Raw genomic sequence first — 17,028 nt, 5'->3', positions numbered from 1 at the left:
CTGGGGTACACCCACCAAAACACCCTAGTGCATATTTGAGCTATCCCTAATGACTGGAAAGCCTTAAAAACCCATGACTGATTTAAGAACAAGGATCTGTAGTGTGCTCTGCTGAGAGTAGCAATTATGCTGAAGTGTTTGAAGCCTCTCCATTTAAGGAATACAAAAGCCAAACTGGATTACTATTCTGGTCCATGACCTACATAAAATCCCAGCTTTCCTTTCTCCCTGGGAGGTGAGGGACAGGAGTAGTGGAGGGGGAGAAAGGAAACAAGATGTACCCAAAGCAACCGATCTCCAGCTTTTTCTATGGGTGAAGGGAACAATGGATAATTTTCACATATTACACAAAAGTGTAGCTTCGTTAAGTCTTAGGGACAACAATCATGAACTATTACTTCAGAAACATTACTAGATATTATTAGACCTAGCGAAGCAACGTTGCCTAATGGAAAGAATCCAGGGCTTGGAATCAAGGCACCTGGGTTGTAATCCCAAATCAGCCACTTTCTGCTGATTCTGCCACTTAATTTCTCTGTGCCTCAGTTCCCTCATCGACAAAAATCGGATTCAATATCTGTTCTCCCTCCTATTGAGACTTTGAGCCGCACGTGGGACCTGATTATCTTGCATCTACCCCAGCACTTAGTACAATGCTTAGCAAAGAGTAAGTGGTTAACAGATAACAGCTCTGCCACTTGTCTGCTGTATGATCCTGGGCAAGTCACTTGACTTCTCCGTGCCTCAGTTACCTCATCTGTAAAATGGGGAATAAGACTGTGAACCCCATGTGGGACATGGACCATATCCAACCTGACTAGCTTCTGTCCACCCCAGTGTTTAGTATAGTGCCTGGCACATTGTAAGTGCTTAAAAAAATACCATAAAAAACCACTATTATTATTATTACTCCAGTCCTACCACTTGCCTGTTTCGTGTCTTTGGGCAACTTACTTCTCTGCCCTCAGTTTCCTCATTTGAAAAAGAGGGGTTAAAAACCTAGTCTCCCTTTTCCTAAGACTGTGAGCCCTATTAGGGGCAGGGGCTCTGTCAGACTTGATTATACGACTAATAACTATGGTATTTGTTAAGCACTTACTTTATGCCAAGCACTGTTCTAAGCACTGGGGTAGACAAAAGGGAATCAGATTGCCCCACGTGGGGCTCACAGTCTTAACCCCCATTTTACCGATGAGGTAACTGAGGCACAGAGAAGTTAAGCGGCTTGCCCAAGGTCGCACAGCAGACAAGGGGCGGATCTGGAATTAGAACCCACATCCTTTGACTCCCAAGTCCGGGCTCTTTCCACTAAGCCACGCTGCTTCTCAAAAAAAAATTAACCACTATTTACCCCGGTGCCTGTCACGTAGTAAGCACTCAACAAATAACACAATTATTATTGTTAGACCTTATAGCCCAGGAGAGAATCAACGTTGTCTCTAGACTGTAAAACTCATCATGGGCAGTGAACGTGTCTGCTAATTCTGTTGCACTATACTCTCCCAAGCTTTTAGTACAGTGTTCTGCAGACAGTAAGCGCTAAATACCATTGATTGATGTAATAATAATAATTATGGTGTTTGTTAAGTGCTTACTGTGTTCCAGACCCTCTACTAAATGTTGGGGTGGATACAAGCCATCAGGCTGGACACAGTCCCTGACCCATGTGGGGCTCACAGTCTCAATCCCCATTTTACAGGTGGCCCAGAGGAGTTAAGTGACTTACCCAAGGTCACACCCAGCAGACATGTGGCAGAGCAGGAATTAGAACCCATGACTTTCGGACTGCCAGGCCCACGCTCTAAGCCCCTGATATGTGTTTTTGTGGACAAGGTTTCTTAAAAGTCAAATATTCGCTTGCTTTGCGGGAATGCGGCAAAGCCAAAAATAACCCCATTAGAAGCGTGGTCAGTGCCTGCTTTAATGGAACGGGTTCTTTGGCGTAGCAGTTTGGACTTCAACCACCAAAAGCTTTTATTATCCTCAGAGGCATATACCTATCAATAAAAGAACTTCCTTAAAGGAAGTACAACAGCAAGAAAATACTTGATAAAGCCTCATTAATTTTCAAGGAGGTGACATTTCCCTCCATCTTAGACTGTGAGTCCTATGTGATTATCCTGTATCCACCCCAAAGTTTAGGACAGAGCACAAGGTAAGTACTTAAGTACCAATGAAAAAAAAAATTCCCCAATACAGCCTTTTCCTGGCAGCAAAAAAAGGGAAGCAGTGTGGCCTAGTGGATAGAGCACCTGCCTGGGAGTCCGAAAGACCTGGGTTCTAATCCTAGCTCTGCCACTTGTCTGCTGTGTGACCTAGGGCAAGCCACTTCACTTTCTCGTGACTCATTACCTCTCCCTTAAAATGGAGATTCAATACCTGTTCAGGCCCCTACTTAGATTACGAGCCCTGTTTGGGGCAGTCTGACAATGATTTTCTATCTTCCCAGGTGCTTTGAACAGTTCTTAGTGCTCATATAGTAAGCACTAAGAAATACCATCTTTATTATTACAGAGATCAGCATGTTTGACATGGGGAGGCAGCATTTTGGCTTCTCTCCCTTCTCCACCTCATCATACCCTCTGACCTACTCCCTCCCTCCCCCAAAATCAATCAATCGTATTTATTGAGCGCTTACTGTGTGCAGAGCACTGTACTAAGCGCTTGGGAAGTACAAGTTGGCAACATATACCAAAACACACTCTCTCTCTCCCTCTCCCTCCGGACATCCTTAGGGTGGTTTGCAGAATTAAGACAAGCAGTGGAATGTCTGTGAAGGAAGCAGAGAGAGGGTGGAAGAAGAGAGAAAGGCAAAGAATAATAATAATAATAATAATGGCATTTGTTAAGCGCTTACTATCTGCAAAGCACTGTTCTAAGCGCTGGGGGGATACAAGGTGATCAGGTTGTCCCATGTGAGGCTCACGGACTGAATCCCCATTTTACAGATGAGGTAACTGAGGCTCAGAGAAGTTAAATGACTTGCCCAAGGTCACACAGCAGACATCTGGCAGAGCCGAGATTAGAACCCATGACCGCTGACTCCCAAGCCCGTGCTCTTTCATTCATTCATTCAATCGCATTTATTGAGCGCTTACTGTGTGCACAGCACTGTACTAAGTGCTTGGGAAGTACAAGTTGGCAACATATAGAGACGGTCCCTACTCAACAGCAGGCTCACAGTCTAGAAAGGGGAGACAGACAACAAAACAAAACATATTAACAAAATAAAATTAATAGAATAGTAAATATATACAAGTAAAATAGAGTAATAGTAAAATAAACAGAGTAATAAATATGTACAAAATATAAATATGTACAAAGTGCTGAGTGCCAGCACCCCTGGGAAGCAGACATGAGCAGAGCAGACTTCTCTTTGATTTTTTTTTTTCTTTAGACTGCTCTCAGTTGGGCCCTAGGAAGACTTGACAGAGGTTATCAAACTGGACGCCAGGTCTCTCGAAGGAGACACAAACTGTGCCACCCAATTTTGCAGGGTTTCAGAGCAGCGGGTCTCCAGAAAGCTGGCAAAAGTCACACTTTCGGCTCTGCTCCAGTGCCCTGCCAATGGTCAATGTCTCACTTTTCCTCTATGTGCCCTATAGAGTTCCCTTTGATCTAAACCAGGAAGAAGTTCTAAAGGGGAACTAAACCAAATTAATCTGGCTCCAGGGGAGCCACCTTGATTTGAACTATTTCAAGAATGCTAAAATCTTCCTGGACGTCCCATTTAAAAGGCTTAATTTTGATGAAACCCCAAATGTCAAGGGGAAATGATCGTCTCAGGAGCCAGGAACAAAGGAATCAGATTTAATCCCTTCCCAACCGCCAGCCCTGGCTCAGCCACGTGGAAGTCAAAGGCCAGGTTCCACTGGCAGGGCCCTGGTCGTCTGTCTGCCCTGCCCTTGTCTAGCCCAAAGGTCTGACCATGAAGATAGACGGAAACAAAGCAGAGGGAACTGCTGGCCACTCACCAATCTATAACAGCAAAACGTCAGCAATTCCTTAGAAGACAGGTCAATGGAAGGCTCAAATTAGGTTCGCTCATTTTTTAATTTAAGGACTGTTCAATCCATTTTTAAAAATTGTCAGCTCAACCCAGGGGCCCCCAGATGTCATTGGGGAAAAGCCAGGCATCTTCAGTTGTGGCCGCCAGAGTCGCCGAACGACTGGTTGGTTCCACGTCCCCCTGCACGGCTCCAGGTTGGCAGTCCCAAGATACACAAAACTGCGTTTGAGGAGGGAAGTCAGGGAACCTAGTATCCTCCCTATCCCCAGGTAGTGTAGTCCGGACTTAGAAAAGAGCACACCAGGGCATTCTATTCCTTCCAGGGATATTCCAGGAAGATATGTGGCAGTGAGAGGAAGAGAGAAATTGGGGCTCCTGACTAAATAAATTGAAAGATTTCATTAACTTTAAATACAAAATTTTAACAGGAGCAATTTCTTTCCTACTGTTCCCAGACAACAGCAGCCCCAGAGTCACTTAATAACTATGGACACGTTAATCGTATTTATCGGCCGCTTACTGTGTGCAGAGCACGATACTGGGGGCTTGGGAGAGTACGATATTACAATATAGCATAGTCCCTGCCCACAACGAGCTTACAGTCTAGAGGGGGAGACAGACATTAAGATAAATAATGGACGTAACTACTGTAGGGCTGGGAAGGGGAGAATGAATAAGAGAGCAAATTAGGGCAACACAGGAGGGAGTGGAAGAAAAGGAAAAGAGGGCTTAGTCAGGAAAGGCCTCTTGGAGATGTGCCTTCTACATGGCCTTGAAAGGGGTGGGGAGAGTAATTAATCTTCTGTCATCAATCAATCAATCGTACTAACTGAGTGCTTACTGTGTGCAGAGCACTGTATTAAGCGCTTGGGAAGTACAAGTTGGCAACATATAGAGACAGTCCCTACCCAACAGTGGGCTCGCAGTCTAGAAGGGGCCCACTATGAAGAGGGAGGGCATTCCAGGCCAGAGGCAGGACGAGGGCCAGAGATCAGCAGTGAGATAGACAAGATCAATCAATCAATCGTATTTATTGAGCACTTGGGTGAGTAGGTTGGACTGGGTTGTAGTAGGAGGGTAGCAAGGTGAGGTAGAAGTGGGCAAGGAGACAGTGCTTTAAAGTCAACGGTATAGGAGTTTCTGTTTGATGCAGAGATGGATGGGCAACCACTGGAGGTTTTGGAGGAGTGAGTAAACATGGACTGAACTTTTATGTAGAAAAATCACCTGAGCAGCAGAGTAAAGTATGGACTGACTGGAAGCTCGTTGTGGGCAGTGAGTGTGTCTGTTAATATAGTGTACACTCCCAAGTCCTTAATACAGTGCTCTGCACACAATAAGTGCTCAAATACGACTGACTGATTGACTGGACCGGGGAAAGGCAAGAGGCGGGAAGGTCAGCAAGAAGGCTGAGACAGTAATCAAAGCAGAGTAGGATAGGTGCTTGGATTAATATGGTAGCAGTTTGGATAGAGACGAAAGGACGGATGTTTGCGATGTGGAATCTGAACAGACGGGATTTAGTGAAATATTAAATTTCATTCATTCAATCCTATTTATTGCTTACTGTGTGCAGAGCACTGTACTACGCGCTTGGAAGAGTACAATATAACAATAAACGACACCTTCCCTGCCCACAACGAACTTACCGTCTAGAGGGAATAGGAGTATGTGGGTTGAATGAGAGAACGAAAGAGAGAGAGGAGAGTCAAAGGCATACCTCGACTGTTCCGTACTAAAATCCATCGGCACCGTTATCGTTCCAAAAGAATGCTCCTGCAATTAGGGTTATACCTCAAGAAACACTTGCCTGCAATGCAGGGTTTGTGCTAGCTTTGGTGGAGATTAAAGGAAACCAGATTTAACAAACAAGGTCTTTGTCATCAGAGAGAGTGGCTGGAATAAGTTCATTAATTAAGTTCTAGCTTCCAGTACATTGTTTTATAATTCCCCGGACACAAAAGGCCCTTTCCTTGTTAAAAAACAAACGGATACTTATTCTTTACTAAATTTACTCTACAAAGTAAAGTTTTTAACTATGGGACGTAAAAACAACCCGAACACAAGACAGTGTTTGCTATAAGGACGAAAACGCTTCTGATAACAGTTTGGGTCTTTGTTTTGAGGAGAGAAATGTCCCTCTTTAAACAGTTATGGACCCAAGCTAAATTGAGGAGGTGGGGGAGTGTTCATTTTGGAGCAACAGCAAGAGGAGAATATTGGGGGCTGCAAGCTCCTTTGTAAAGCCTAGCTCAGCAATTCTGACAACAATGAATGTTTTTTCCACAGAACTCCTCATTTATCGAAACACAGTGCTTTGCGTTTGGCCGAACAGCAGGATTCACACCCCTAAGTTCACTGTAGTTAAGACATACTCCCGATTGTTTGGGAGAGCTTTCAAACAACTCTACAGGCAAGGAAACTTTTAACTTTTCAAACAACCCAGCCGAGTGGAAAGAGTACGGGCCTGGGTTCTAATGCCAACTGCGGCACATGTCTGTAGCATGACCTTGAGAAAAATCACTTAATTTCTCTCTGTCTCAGTTACCTCACCTTTCAAGTGGGAATTGAGACTGTGAGCCCTATATGGGCCAGGAACTGTGTCCAACTTAATTAGCCCGTATCTACTTCGGCCCAGTACAGTGCTGGGCACAGAGTGAGCGCTTAACAAATACCATTAAAAAAAAAAGTCACAGGTATTTGCAATTCCACATGAGCACTGATAAACAGGGGTCCCAATCTTCACCTAAAAGTCAACACCACTCCTTCCATGACTGTGTTTTAGCAATGGATGCATACACGCTTCTGAGCATAAAGGCTTCCTCAACCATACGGCACCTCAGCCTAATTTTTAAAGTCTTCAACTCTGCCAATCCTTCTCTTTTTGAAAAATATCAGCCAAAAGGATGGATTTACGGCCAGGAAACCAAACCCAGATGTTTTAGAACGATTGAAAAATGTGTTCTCAAAAACGAGTGCAGATCTTTTGTTTGGCGAATGATTGATGAATCCAGATGCAAATCCATCTGCCTGCCCATACTATCCAAAGAGCCCTGAATTTTCCCCCCATCTCTGCTACGGCTCCATACTACATAAGCCGCTCTGCAATGTGTAACGAAGATGCATCAGCCAAACGATTTCGATCCAGCTGCTGCCACTCCCCATGGCCACAGAAAGAGCAGGAGCCATTTTACCTAAATTCCTTTAACTTCCCTGCTCTTGCACTCATCTGCAAAACGCGGTTAGCAACGCCCACCTTCAACGTTCAGTTGGGAGGATAACTCGAAAGATGACCGCCCCGATCATACGTGCTTATGAAATGCTCCAAACCTGCCCGGACAAGGCCCCGTAGGTTTCCAATCGTGCCCCGGGCTTCGGGTGACTTTGGGCGGTCACGGGCACGGATAGGGCCCCCGGCTGCGGTTCTGGCCCGCTCGTTGTCCCCTCCCGGGACATGATGTGATGTGATGTGACGTGTCGTGATGTGTTGTGCCGCGTTGCAGTGGCAGCCTCCAGCTGCGGCCCGGTGGGTGGGGGCGGTACGTGGCCTCGGTCTCATCCTCCCCCGAGGATGCCCTCCGTGCGTGTCGGCTCGTTTTCTGGGGGGGGGCAGGGAGGGGATGGAGAAGCGGGGGGCGGGGCAAGGATACCCCCCAAGGATGCACATCCCGTGGCAGCTCTTCTCCCAACGCCTCCAGCCACAAGGGACCTTCCCAGCCACCAAGAACACCCTGCCAGGGCCGGGGCGGGCAAGGGGGGCTCTGGCAAATAATAATAATGATGGTATTTGTTAAGCGCTCACTATGTGCCAAACACTGTTCTAAGCACTGGGGTGGATACAAGGTAATAAGGTTGTCCCACGTGGGGCTCATAGTCTTCACCCCCATTTTCTAGATAAGATATTTGAGGTTCGGATAAGTGAAATGCGTGCCCAAGGTCACCTCGCAGATAAGTGGCGGAGTAGGGATTAGAACCCACAACCTGTGACTCCGAAGCCCAGGCTCTCGCCACCAGGCCACGGTGCTCAGGCCGCCCGCTTCTTCTGCTTGCTGGAGGCCCCGTGGGTCAGGGGTTGGTGGGTCCCGGGGGGGCCGGGATGGGCAGGAGGAGGAGGAGGAGAAGGAGGAGGAGGAGGTATAGAGGAGGAGGGGGTAGGAGGTATAGAGGAGGAGGAGGAGGGGGTAGGAGGTATAGAGGAGGAGGGGGTATGGAGGAGGAGGAGGGTGTAGGAGGTATAGAGGAGGAGGAGGTATAGAAGAGGAAGAGGAGGAGGTATAGAGGAGGAAGAGGAGAAGGAGGGGGTAGGAGGCAAAGGAGGTATAGAGGAGGTGGAGGAGGAGGTATAAAGGAGGAGGTATAGAGGAGGAGGAGGAGGAGGTATAGAGGAGGAGGAGGAGGTGGTATACAGGAGGAGGAGGAGGAGGAAGAGGAGGAGGTATAGAGGAGGAAGAGGAGGAGGAGGTATAGAGAAGGAAGAGGAGGAATGGAGGAGGAAGTATAGAGGAGGAAGAGGAGGAGGTATAGAGGAGGAGGAGGTAGGAGGTATAGAGGGAGAGGAGGAGGTATAGAGGAGGAAGAGGGGGGAAGGTAGAGAGGAGGAGGAGGGAGGAGGAGGAATGGAGGAGGAGGTATAGAGGAGGAAGAGGAGGAGGAGGTTCCCGCGGCGATGAGGCAGCGGGGGCGGGGCCCGAGGCGACTGGCGGCCGAGCACGTACAGCCGGCACACCCTGCACACCCCAAACACACACAACCGGCAGGGCACACCACAACACACCACACCCCCCAACACACACCACACCAACCCCCAAACCCCAGCCCTGCGAGACGGGCCGCAGCCCGGGGGAGGGCTTCCCGCAGAGCAGGCAGGAGGGCTTCTCGGCGGGGGCGGGGGCCCAGGCTGAGCCCGTCCTGGACACCCCCCGCCCCGTCCCGGGGGCGCCCCTCTTTCCCCGGGCTCCTCGGGGCCGCACGACTAAGGGGACGGGGACCTCACCCAGGCAGGCGTTCATTCATTCATTCATTCAATCAATCCTATTTACTGAGCGCTTACTGGGAGCAAACCACTGGACTAAGCGCTTGGGAAGGGCACATCGGCAACACAGACGGTCCCGAGGGAGACCCGCGGCCCCTGGGGGTGTATATATATATATATATATATGTATATATATGTATATATATATATATATGTATATGTATGTATATATATGTATATATATACTGGGTGATAACTCTATATATTAACGATGTGTATACATACATATGATGATGATGATGGCATTTATTAAGCGCTTACTATGTGCAAAGCACTGTTCTAAGCGCAAGGGAGGCTACAAGGTGATCAGGTTGTCTCACGGGGGGCTCACAGTCTTCATCTCCATTTTACAGATGAGGGAACTGAGGCCCAGAGAAGTGAAGTGACTTGCCCAGAGTCACACAGCTGACAATTGGCGAAGCCAGAATTTGAACCCATGACTTCTGACTACATATACATCTATAATTCCATTTATTTATACTGATGCCCGTTTACTTGTTTTCAGGTGCATCTATCCAAAAATCCATTTATATTGATGCCCGTTTACTTGTTTTGATGTCCGTCTAAGCAGCTTGGCTCAGTGGAAAGAGCCCCGGCTTGGGAGTCGGAAGTCATGGGTTCTAATCCCGACCCCACCACTTGTCTGCCGTGTGACTTTGGGTAAGTCCCTTCACTTCTCTGGGCCTTGGTGACCTCATCTGTAAAATGGGGATGAAGACTGTGAGCCCCTTCGCCGTGGGACAACCCTTATATCCACCCCAGCGTTTAGAACAGTGCTTGGCGTGAAGCAAGTGCTTAACAAATGCCATCATTATTATTCTAGATTGTAAACCCAGTGTGGGCAGGGATCGTCCCTCTTTATTGCTGAATTATACCGTCCAAACACTTAGTACAGTGCTCTGCACACAGTAAGCGCTCAATAAGTACGACTGAATGATGACTGCATGGAGGAGGAAGGGGGTCTCGGCTCACTAGGCGGGGACCCTCGGCCTCACAGTTTTCAGGCCGGGAGTCGGGAGACCTGGGTTCTAATCCCACTCCGACACGCCCACCGGACCACCTTGCTCCGCTCACTTCTAAGCCTCACTTCGCTCATCCGGAAATGGGGGATAACCTACTCTCAGGTCGTGGGTTCTAATTCCGCCTCCGCCACCCGTCAGCTGTGTGACTCCGGGCAAGTCGCTTCACTTCTCCGGGCCTCAGTTACCTCATCTGTAAAATGGGGACGAAGCCTGTGAGTCCCCCCCAGTAGGACAACCTGATGATTACCTTGGATCCACCCCTGCGCTTAGAACAGTGCTTGGCACGTAGTAAGCGCTTAACAAATCCTGGAGGGAATCCGGGAGAAAGCCAAAGTGCCTCTGTCTGTGAAGTCACCCGGGTAAGACCCTCCCTGTCAGCTTGCAGAGGGCTGAGCAACAGAAAACCCTCTCTAGATTGTAAGATCGTTGTGGGCAGGGATAGTGTCTGTTTTTTGTTGTACTGCTTAGTATAGTGCTCTGCACACAGTAAGCGCTTAATACAATCGACTGAACGCTTGGCACATAGTAAGCGCTTAACAAATACTTCTTCTAGACTGTGCGTCCGTTGTCGGGTGGGGATTGTCTTCTGCTGCCAAACCGTACTTTCCAAGCGCTTAGTACGGCGCTCGATAAATACGACTGAATGAAAGACAATCATTGTTATTATTCCACCTTAAGCTTTTCTCAAAAGCAAGGGATCTGGGGAGGAAGAGCCCAACCCAAAACAAAAAAAGGGCATTCCCGAGCCAAAAATGTATGCTTCTAGGCTGTCGAGGGAGGCATGGCAAGCTCCCAGAAACTGATGCCAAGCCAGCCAGGCCCTCTTGGCGGCCCCCTGCAATGCACCAAGCTCTCCTTCCTCCTCCTCCTCCTCCTCCTCCTTCCCAGCCTGGACCCCGGCTCCAAAGGAAGCGGAAGGCTCATCCAATTGTATTTATTGGGCGCTTACAGTGTGCGGAGCACTGTACTGAGCGCTCCTGATGACAGAGTTGCAGAGATCCTGAGCGTTTCTCCATTTCATCACCCTTCCTTCTCCCGGGAAGGAAGGAGGCGGTGTCCGGATGGAAGCGCCGCATCTCTCTTTCTCTATAATAATGATGGCATTTGTTAGGCACTTACTATGTGCTAAGCGCTGTTCTCTCTCTCTGTGGAGGCTTTCTTTCCACCTGGCCCATAAAGCAGCAGCAGCAGCTTCACTTCCTGAGCTCAGCCTCCCCCAGGAGCACAAAACCCGCGGAGGGGGGCGGGGGAGACGCCTTTCACCCTGGGGTGTGTGGACCAAAAAAAATGTATTTTTTAATGGCGTTTCCAACGCTCCCCCCACAAGTGCAATCAATCAATCAATTGTATTTATTGAGCGTTTACTGTGTGCAGAGCACTGTACTAAGCGCTTGGGAAGTACAAGTTGGCAACATATAGAGCCAGTCCCTACCCAACAGTGGGCTCACAGTCTAAAAGTGCACCGCTCTGGATGCCCATCGAGTCCCCATCCCTGCCGCCTGCCAGGGTGGGATGGTTCAACGGTTAGAGCCCGGGCCTGGGGGTCACGAGGTCATGGGTTCTGATCCAAGCACTTAGTAATAATAATAATAATAGTGACGGCATTTATTAAGCGCTTACTATGTGCCAAACGCTGTTCAAAGCACTGGGGAGGTTACAAAGTGATCAGGCTGTCCCACGGGGGGCTCACAGTCTTCATCCCCGGTTCAAATCCCGGCTCTTCCAATTGTCAACTGTGTGACTTTGGGCAAGTCACTTAACTTCTCTGGGCCTCAGTTACCACATCTGTAAAATGGGGACTAAGACTGTGAGCCCCCCATGGGACAACTTAATGACTTGTATCTACCTCAGTGCTTAGAACAGTGCTTGGCACAGAGTAAGCGCTTAACAAACACCAACATTACTACTATTATTATTATCCCCATTTTCCCGATGAGGTAACTGAGGCCCAGAGAAGTAAAGTGACTTGCCCAAAGTCACACAGCTGACAAGCGGCGGAGTCGGGATTTGAACCCATGACCTCTGACTCCCAAGCCCGGGCTCTTTCCACTGAACCACGCTGCTTCACAGTGCTCTGCACAGGTGAGCGCTCAATAAATACGACTGAATGAATCCCGGCTCTGCCACTTAACTGCTGTGTGACCTCGGGCAAGTCGCTTTCCTTCCCTGGGCTTCCCAGTAACCTCATGGGTAAAATGGGGATTGAGGCTGGGACCCCCGGGTGGGGCAGGGGCTGATCTTCTGGTGCCCAGCGCTTAGTACAGGGCCTGGCCCCTAATAAGAGAAGTTAGAGAAGCAGCGTGGCTCAGTGGAAAGAGCACGGGCTTGGGAGTCAGTGGTCATGGGTTCAAATCCCGGCTTCGCCAATTTCTTGCATTTCTAGATCGTGAGCCCGTCGTCGGGTAGGGACCGTCTCTAGATGTTGCCGACTTGTCCTTCCCAAGCGCTTAGTCCAGTGCTCTGCACCGAGTAAGCGCTCAATAAATACAATTGAATGAATTATTATTAAGAGGAGGATGATGATAATAATAATGGCATTTATTAACCGCTTACTATGTGCAAAGCAGTGTTCTAAGCGCAGTTATCGCATCTGTAAAATGGGGATGAAGTCTGTAAGCCTCCCCATGGGACAACCTGATCAGCGTTTAGTACAGTGCTTTGAACATAGTAAGTGGTTAATAAAGTCATTCATTCATTAGTATTTATTGAGCGCTTACTGTGTGCAGAGCACTGTACTAAGCGCTCGGGAAGTACAAGTTGGCAACATATAGAGATGGTCCCTACCCAACAGCGGGCTCACAGTCTGCCCCCTCCATGCCATCATTATTACAAGGTGAGCGGGTTGTCCCACGTGGGGCTCACAGGCTTCATCCCCATTTTCCAGATGGGGTCACTGAGGCCCAGAGAATAACAACAATAATGATGGCATTTGTTAAGCGCTTACTACGTGCAAAGCACTGTTCTAAGCGCTGGGGGGGATACGATGTGATCAGATTGTCCCACGGGGGCCTCACAGTCAATCCCCATTTTACAGATGAGGTCACTGAGGCTCAGAGAAGTGAAGTGACTTGCCCAAGGTCACCCAGCAGACATGTGGCGGAGCCGGGATTCTAACCCATGACCTCGGACTCCAAAGCCCGGGCTCTTTCCACTGAGTCACGCTGCTTCTCTAGAAGCTTAGTGACTTGCCCACAGTCACCCAGCCGACGAGGGGCAGGGTCGGGATTCTCACCCACGACCTCGGACTCCCAAGCCCGGGCTGTTCCCACTGAGCCACACTGCTTCTCTAGCAATGAAGTGACTTGCCCGTAGTCATCCAGCCGACAAGGTGAGCCCACTGTTGGGTAGGGACTGTCTCTATATGTTGCCAACTTGTGCTTCCCAAGCGCTTAGTCCAGTGATCTGCACACAGTAAGCGCTCAATAAATACAATTGAATGAATGACAAGGGGCAGGGCCAGGATTCGAACCCACGACCTCGGCCTCCAAAGCCCGGGCTGTTCCCACTGAGCCCCGCTGCTTCTCTAGAAGCGAAGTGACTTGCGCACAGTCACCCAGCCGACAAGGGGCAGGGCCGGGATTCGCACCCACGACCTCGGGCTCCCAAGCCCGGGCTTTTTCCACCGAGTCACGCTGCCTCTCTGGAAGTGAAGTGCCTTGCCCAAGGTCGCCCAGCAGAGTCGGGATTCGCACCCACGACCTCGGCCTCCCAAGCCCGGGCTGTTCCTACTGAGCCCCCACGCTGCTTCTCTAGAAGTGAAGTGACTTGCGCACAGTCACCTAGCCGACAAGGGGCCGGGATTCGCACCCACGACCTCGGCCTCCCAAGCCCGGGCTTTTTCCACCGAGTCACGCTGCTTCTCTGGAAGTGAAGTGACTTGCCCAAGGTCGCCCAGCAGAGCCGGGATTCGCACCCACGACCTCGGCCTCCCAAGCCCGGGCTGTTCCTACTGAGCCCCCACGCTGCTTCTCTAGAAGTGAAGTGACTTGAGCACAGTCACCCAGCCGACAAGGGGCAGGGCCGGGATTCGCACCCACGACCTCGGGCTCCCAAGCCCGGGCTTTTTTCCACCGAGTCACGCTGCTTCTCTGGAAGTGAAGTGACTTGCCCAAGGTCGCCCAGCAGAGCCGGAATTCGCACCCACGACCTCGGCCTCCCAAGCCCGGGCTGTTCCTACTGAGCCCCCACGCTGCTTCTCTAGAAGTGAAGTGACTTGCGCACAGTCACCTAGCCGACAAGGGGCCGGCATTCGCACCCACGACCTCGGCCTCCCAAGCCCGGGCTTTTTCCACCGAGTCACGCTGCTTCTCTGGAAGTGAAGTGACTTGCCCAAGGTCGCCCAGTAGAGCCGGGATTCGCACCCACGACCTCGGCCTCCCAAGCCCGGGCTGTTCCTACTGAGCCCCCACGCTGCTTCTCTAGAAGTGAAGTGACTTGCGCACAGTCACCTAGCCGACAAGGGGCCGGGATTCGCACCCACGACCTCGGCCTCCCAAGCCCGGGCTTTTTCCACCGAGTCACGCTGCTTCTCTGGAAGTGAAGTGACTTGCCCAAGGTCGCCCAGCAGAGCCGGGATTCGCACCCACGACCTCGGCCTCCCAAACCCGGGCTGTTCCCACTGAGCCCCGCTGCTTCTCTAGAAGTGAGGTGACTTGCCCACAGTCACCCAGCCGACGAGGGGCAGGACCGGGATTCGCACCCACGACCTCGGACTCCCAAGCCCGGGCTTTTTCCACCGAGTCACGCTGCTTCTCTGGAAGTGAAGTGCCTTGCCCAAGGTCGCCCAGCAGAGTCGGGATTCGCACCCACGACCTCGGCCTCCCAAGCCCGGGCTGTTCCTACTGAGCCCCCACGCTGCTTCTCTAGAAGTGAAGTGACTTGCGCACAGTCACCTAGCCGACAAGGGGCCGGGATTCGCACCCACGACCTCGGCCTCCCAAGCCCGGGCTGTTCCCACTGAGTCACGCTGCCTCTCTGGAAGTGAAGTGACTTGCCCAAGGTCGCCCAGCAGAGCCGGGATTCGCACCCACGACCTCGGCCTCCCAAGCCCGGGCTGTTCCTACTGAGCCCCCACGCTGCTTCTCTAGAAGTGAAGTGACTTGCGCACAGTCACCCAGCCGACAAGGGGCAGGGCCGGGATTCGCACCCACGACCTCGGGCTCCCAAGCCCGGGCTTTTTCCACCGAGTCACGCTGCTTCTCTGGAAGTGAAGTGACTTGCCCAAGGTCGCCCAGCAGAGCCGGAATTCGCACCCACGACCTCGGCCTCCCAAGCCCGGGCTGTTCCTACTGAGCCCCCACGCTGCTTCTCTAGAAGTGAAGTGACTTGCGCACAGTCACCTAGCCGACAAGGGGCCGGGATTCGCACCCACGACCTCGGCCTCCCAAGCCCGGGCTGTTCCCACTGAGTCACGCTGCCTCTCTGGAAGTGAAGTGACTTGCCCAAGGTCGCCCAGCAGAGCCGGGATTCGCACCCACGACCTCGGCCTCCCAAGCCCGGGCTGTTCCTACTGAGCCCCCACGCTGCTTCTCTAGAAGTGAAGTGACTTGCGCACAGTCACCTAGCCGACAAGGGGCCGGGATTCGCACCCACGACCTCGGCCTCCCAAGCCCGGGCTTTTTCCACCGAGTCACGCTGCCTCTCTGGAAGTGAAGTGACTTGCCCAAGGTCGCCCAGCAGAGCCGGGATTCGCACCCACGACCTCGGCCTCCCAAGCCCGGGCTGTTCCCACTGAGCCCCGCTGCTTCTCTAGAAGTGAGGTGACTTGCCCACAGTCACCCAGCCGACGAGGGGCAGTGTCTAGATTCGAACCCACGACCTCGTACTCCCAAGCCCGGGCTGTTCCCACTGAGTCACGCTGCCTCTCTGGAAGTGAAGTGACTTGCCCAAGGTCGCCCAGCAGAGCCGGGATTCGCACCCACGACCTCGGCCTCCCAAGCCCGGGCTGTTCCCACTGAGCCCCGCTGCTTCTCTAGAAGCTTAGTGACTTGCCCACAGTCACCCAGCCGACGAGGGGCAGTGTCTACATTCGAACCCACGACCTCGTACTCCCAAGCCCGGGCTTTTTCCACCGAGTCACGCTGCTTCTCTGGAAGTGACTTGTCCAAGGTCGCCCCGCAGACCTGCGGCGGAGGCGGGATCCGCACCCACGAGCTCGGCCTCCCAAGCCCGGGCTGCTCCCACTGAGCCCCCATGCTTCTGTAGAAACGAAGTGACCTGCCCACAGTCACCCAGCCTTCGAGGGGCAGGATTCGCACCCACGACCTCGGCCTCCCAAGGCCGGGCTGCTCCCCCTGAGCCCCCAGGCTGCTTGTCACGTGCATCTTACCTTGGGCATCCCCGCCGCTGGTCAGCACGCCGATGGCCTTGCCGGTGCCCGACAGGTTCTCGAACAGCTTCTTGTCGGCCGGGGGCTGAGCCATGGTGGATGCCCGGCACCACGGGCCGTTCTTCTTCTTCTTCTTCTTCTTCTTCTTCTTCTTCTTCTTCTTCTTCTTCTTCTTCCTCCTCCTCCTCCTCCTCTCCTTCCTACTCCTTCTTCTTCGTCCTCCTGCTCCTGCTGCTGCTACTGCGGCGCCTCCCCCCCGCCTAGGCCGCGCGGGCCTCCGGATTGACGTCGGCGCCGACCAATCAGCGCCCGGCGCGGGGCCCCGCCAGCCAATCCCGCCCCGGAAGAGCGAGAGGGGGCGGGACCATCGGGGGGTGGGCGGGGGGAGGGAGGGAGGTGAGGGGCCTCACCAGGCCGCCACCGCCCACAGCCTGTGGCCAGGACGGTCACATCACCCGGCGGGGCTGGAGGTTGGCTGGCGGCGGCCCCGAGGGGTTGTTGGCAGCACACACACACACCCACACACACACACACGTACGTTCATTCCTTCGTTCAGTCGTATTTATTGAGCGCTTACTGTGTGCGCAGCGCTGGAAATTATTATTATTATTATTATTAGGAAGGACCTGGAGAGACG

The 17,028-nt window shown here is 51.8% G+C and overlaps 1 protein-coding gene across 6 annotated transcripts in view; it reads right to left on the bottom strand.

Moving 5' to 3' along the window:
- The window catches only part of LOC119936403 (phosphofructokinase, platelet), a 73,135-nt gene extending 56,611 nt beyond the window's left edge, over nucleotides 1-16,524 (bottom strand). For 3 of the 6 annotated variants that reach the window (XM_038755994.1, XM_038755990.1, XM_038755993.1), the window contains exon 1: nucleotides 16,392-16,524. In XM_038755994.1, the coding sequence (XP_038611922.1) occupies nucleotides 16,392-16,485 (94 nt within the window). In that variant the 5' untranslated portion in view covers nucleotides 16,486-16,524. The remainder of the gene's footprint in view (nucleotides 1-16,391) is intronic. The other 3 variants (XM_038755989.1, XM_038755991.1, XM_038755992.1) reach the window with 1 other exon arrangement.
- Nucleotides 16,525-17,028: the final 504 nt, after the last annotated feature.

Source organism: Tachyglossus aculeatus, chromosome 13 (assembly GCF_015852505.1).
Source record: "Tachyglossus aculeatus isolate mTacAcu1 chromosome 13, mTacAcu1.pri, whole genome shotgun sequence".
NCBI lineage: Eukaryota > Metazoa > Chordata > Mammalia > Monotremata > Tachyglossidae > Tachyglossus > Tachyglossus aculeatus.
This window is presented reverse-complemented; position numbering and strand designations above follow the sequence as displayed.